At 35.3% G+C, this 4,241-nt stretch overlaps 2 gene segments (V, D, J or C); both read left to right on the forward strand.

The window, feature by feature from the left end:
• The first annotated feature begins 2,138 nt into the window (after window positions 1-2,138).
• On the forward strand, window positions 2,139-2,717 carry LOC112140886. The segment is given in 2 exon segments: window positions 2,139-2,178; window positions 2,287-2,717. Coding segments are annotated over 2 exon segments (345 nt in total).
• A 785-nt stretch (window positions 2,718-3,502) lies between these two features.
• LOC112140887 lies at window positions 3,503-3,944 on the forward strand. The segment is given in 2 exon segments: window positions 3,503-3,557; window positions 3,634-3,944. Coding segments are annotated over 2 exon segments (366 nt in total).
• The last annotated feature ends 297 nt before the right edge of the window (window positions 3,945-4,241 follow it).

Raw genomic sequence — 4,241 nt, forward strand, 5'->3', positions numbered from 1 at the left:
CAGGAGCAAAAAAAGACAAAAGTTTAAAAAGGCCCCAGACTTCTGAAGGTAAAAACAATTTTTAAAAAATTGATGAAGAAATTCTAAAAAGCAAATATGACCAGAGGTAATTTCAGGGAAAACACTATTTTTTTAAATACTGAAATTAGATTTTTTAAAGAAGTAAGTGAAATAATTTAATTAGGCCTGAGCAAAGTCTTTTTCTGATTGAAATGTGAATTCTGCTGAATGTGTCCTGTGAGGTGGAGTCAATGCAAACATGGACGTCTTCCTCCTCTACTTATCTGACAGCAGAGATGACAGCAGAGAAGACTGAAGTCAGTTTAACATGATGGACTGTAGGACAGGACTGCTGCTTTTAACTCTCTGTTATGCAGGTGAACATCATCATGCAGATACTGTAGATTTAGGATGTTTGCTTTTTTAAATCCAGTTTTCTGATTTTCATTCCCAGTTGTTGATGGAGTGACTCTGACTGAGTCTGGACCTGTGGTTAAAAGACCTGGAGAATCCCACAAACTGACCTGTTCAGCCTCTGGATTCACTTTCAGCAGCTATTACATGAGCTGGATCAGACAGGCTCCTGGAAAAGGACTGGAGTGGATCGCTTATATACACATATACAGTTCTCCAATCCATTACTCCCAGTCTGTCCAGGGACGGTTTTCCATTTCCAGAGATGACTCCAGCAGTAAAGTTTATCTACAGATGAACAGTTTAAGGACCGAGGACACAGCAGTTTATTACTGTGCCAGAAGAGACACAGTGAGAGACATTATGAGGACGGTCGTACAAAAAGTACTTCCTCTTTTCAGTTTACTATCTCATGAATGTCAGACAGATGCAGATTATGTTAAACAATTCTGTGGAGACAATGTGATGGAAATGTATAATTTCTGTCACACTTTTAACATTTCCATGACAACAATTTTAGTCTTTGGTTTTTCTAAAGTTTTTTTGTTTTTAATAAAAATTGCTAAAACACCAAAAACGATAAAGCAAAGATAATATTTGCAATTAAATGCTTCATATATGTTGTTCATTGATGTTGTAAAGATGGAGAAATAATTGTTTAAATTCTCACATTTCATACAATTTGATTTTTGTCTTGTTTTAAATTATTCGTGTTTACCTTACTTTTGTTCTTCATCCTCATGACAGTTTGTCCAACTTACTGAGATGGCAGAAAATCAACATTTTTTTATGTAAATTATGTTTACTTGGCAGAGTAACCTTCCACATACTTTCACTATATAAAAAATATTGAAAATTATTGTTTAAGACTTGTAAATCCCACAAAATTGTGTTCATTTTGGTCAAATGCTAAAAGATATGAATGTTTTAAAGTTTTTTTAAATGGTTTTTAAATGTTTTAATGGTCAGCTTATGTAAGTGATTTGCTTTTAAATTCTGAACCCTCGTGAACCCTGAGGTTCTCCGGCGCTGGCCTTTTAGTTGTCTCTGATGTGAGAACCAAAACCTATGGAGAAACTTCGTTCTGCCACTACAGTCCTCGACTGTGGAACAACCTGAGGAAGAGCTTCAGAGCCGCAGAGACCATTGAAGTTCTTAAGAAGAAGCTCAAGACCGACCTTTTTAATTTTGCTTTTACATGATCTTGAATGCTTATTTAAGAATTTTTATTTTTTATTTTGTGCATGTTTCCAGTTTTTGTTGATTACAAAACTCAGGACACCATGTTTGAGAAGGGAAGTCAAGGTTTAGTAAATAAACTTAAACATGAGCAAACTTTGAAACAAGGAAGAAAAAAGTGACAAAAAGATGATTTGACTAATATAAATTGAAAACCCGACCTTTGAATAAACTGAAAATAACAAACTAACAGAAACACACAAGAGACCTTTTAAGGTTTTTCCACTATTACCTTCACAAATAGATTTTTACCATTAGGGCCGAGTCTGCAGACATTCAGAAACCAAAAGCTGATAAATTATTTTACTAATTTATTTTCACGAACCTCATTTTAGGCTTTTATTTTGTAGGATGTTGAAGTAGCCTCCCACATGCAAAACAACATCCTACTTTTTTATGCAAACAGAAATTGGCCATGAACCTCTATAAACTCTTGATGTGATGCCATCAGAATGATGTAGAAACATCAAATCATCATCTTCATCATGTTGTCTGTAGTTCTGCTGCTGCTGGCTGCTGGATTTGGTGAGGTTCACTGTAACAAAAATAATATAATATAATAGTTGCATTTTGAATTCACTCTAATTGTTGATAGTTGGTTTATTTGCATTAAAACCTTTTCATCTGTTTCAGGTGTGAAGTGTGAACAGCTGACACAGCCAGACTCTGAGAGTCTGCAGCCAGGTCAGAGATTGACCATCACCTGTCAGGTCTCTTATTCTGTGAGCGGCTACTACACAGCTTGGATCAGACAGCCTGCAGGGAAAGGGCTGGAGTGGATTGGAGTGAAAAGCACTGGAAGCTCTCACTACAAAGATTCACTGAAGAACAAGTTCAGCATTGATGTAGACTCTTCCAACAAAAGAGTGACTCTAAATGGACAGAACATGCAGCCTGAAGACACTGCTGTGTATTTCTGTGCCAGAGATCCACAGTGATACAAACCATCAGCAGACCTGAACAAAAACCCTCAGAGCCTGAAAACTTGTAGCATGAATCCACCAGAGGAGGCGCTCTAACACTACTAGTGACCAGCTCAGAGTAAAAGGCAATTTTAGTTTTTAATCATCAGGAGACTAAACATAGAAAACATGATGATCAAAAAGATCAAGATTAGCTATACATATGTTTGATTCATTGTAAGGAGTTACAGTAAAACAATACAACATTAAGATAAAGAAAAACAAAACAAAAAAACTGTGATGACTTTCTCTTAGACAATAAAAATATGATGACATTAAATTCTCAATAAGTTTCATGAAAGAAAATGTTAATTTACACATTTAAACAAAACAACAGAAGTGTATTTGAATGTTTTTAATCATAATTTAAACCTTTTACAGTCTTTACTGAATGTCATGTATTTGAGCAAAGATCAATAACCTAAATGAAAGGTAGATCTGCAGCTATGGGTTGCTGGTATAATGTCTATTACTGCATCCATTTTTGTGTATTTTTCTCAACTTGTCAACTTTGGATATTTTGGATTTTAGTTGTCAAACATTTTCTGTTCTTTCTTTTACATTTACTAATGTCAGAAAGAACAGTTTCTATTCAGTGTTTCTATTTTACTTGAAAACAAGAAAATAGTATTGAAACCAACGTAAAACATTTCAAGGATAAAATAGTTGATAACAGAAAAATAAACCAATAACCAACTATTAATAATTAAAAAAAATAATGATCACAGAAACTTTAGTGACATGACAGGAGTTTATGTTTGAGAGGAAGAGGAGGAGCTGAGGCAAACACAATCTGCCTCCATGTTTCCATGAGTATTAAAGAGGATAAGACTCTGAAAATCTCTGACAAACTCTCCAGACTGGACACAGAAATGACAGCAGCTACAATGAATAAACTTGACTTTGTGGTTACTTTTCTAATCCTGTTCTTTAACTGGACAGGTAGGAAACATATTTTGTAGACTGATGGAAAGAGAAATGATTAGACTGCAATAAGGAATGAGTTTTGTGTCTGCAGGTACTGAAGGTCAAACACTGACTGAGTCTGAATCAGAGGTTAAAAGACCTGGAGAATCCCACAAACTGATCTGCACATATTCAGGGTTTAGTAGTGATTACTGGAACGCTTGGATCAGACAAGCAGATGGAAAAGGACTGGAATGGATCGCTACTATCAGCGATAGCAGTGGCAGCATCTACTACTCAGAGTCAGTGAAAAACCGCTTCACCATCTCCAGAGACAACAGCAGAGAGCAGGTGTATCTGCAGATGAACAGTCTGAGAGCTGAGGATTCTGCTGTTTATTACTGCGCTCGAGAGTCACAGTGACTCAAGAGACACAAACTCTGTACAAAAATACCACAGAGAAACAAAGCAGAACACATTGTCTTAAAAGGACATTTTGTTAGTACAGAATTGGATCAAATTGTTTTTTCTTTTGTTAATATGAAAGTCTTTGTAAAACACAAATTATTATCTGTTTAAAACCCTCTACTAACATGCTGCATAAATGCAATAATAAATGGCTTCACATCTTATGTAAAACCTATAAGTTATCCAACTGCAGAAACCGGTGACTAACTGGTTTTTCAGGCAAAAAAATCACATAATTTCAGACTTTTATTT

This window comes from Oryzias melastigma, unplaced genomic scaffold, assembly GCF_002922805.2.
Source record: "Oryzias melastigma strain HK-1 unplaced genomic scaffold, ASM292280v2 sc01884, whole genome shotgun sequence".
Taxonomy (NCBI): domain Eukaryota; kingdom Metazoa; phylum Chordata; class Actinopteri; order Beloniformes; family Adrianichthyidae; genus Oryzias; species Oryzias melastigma.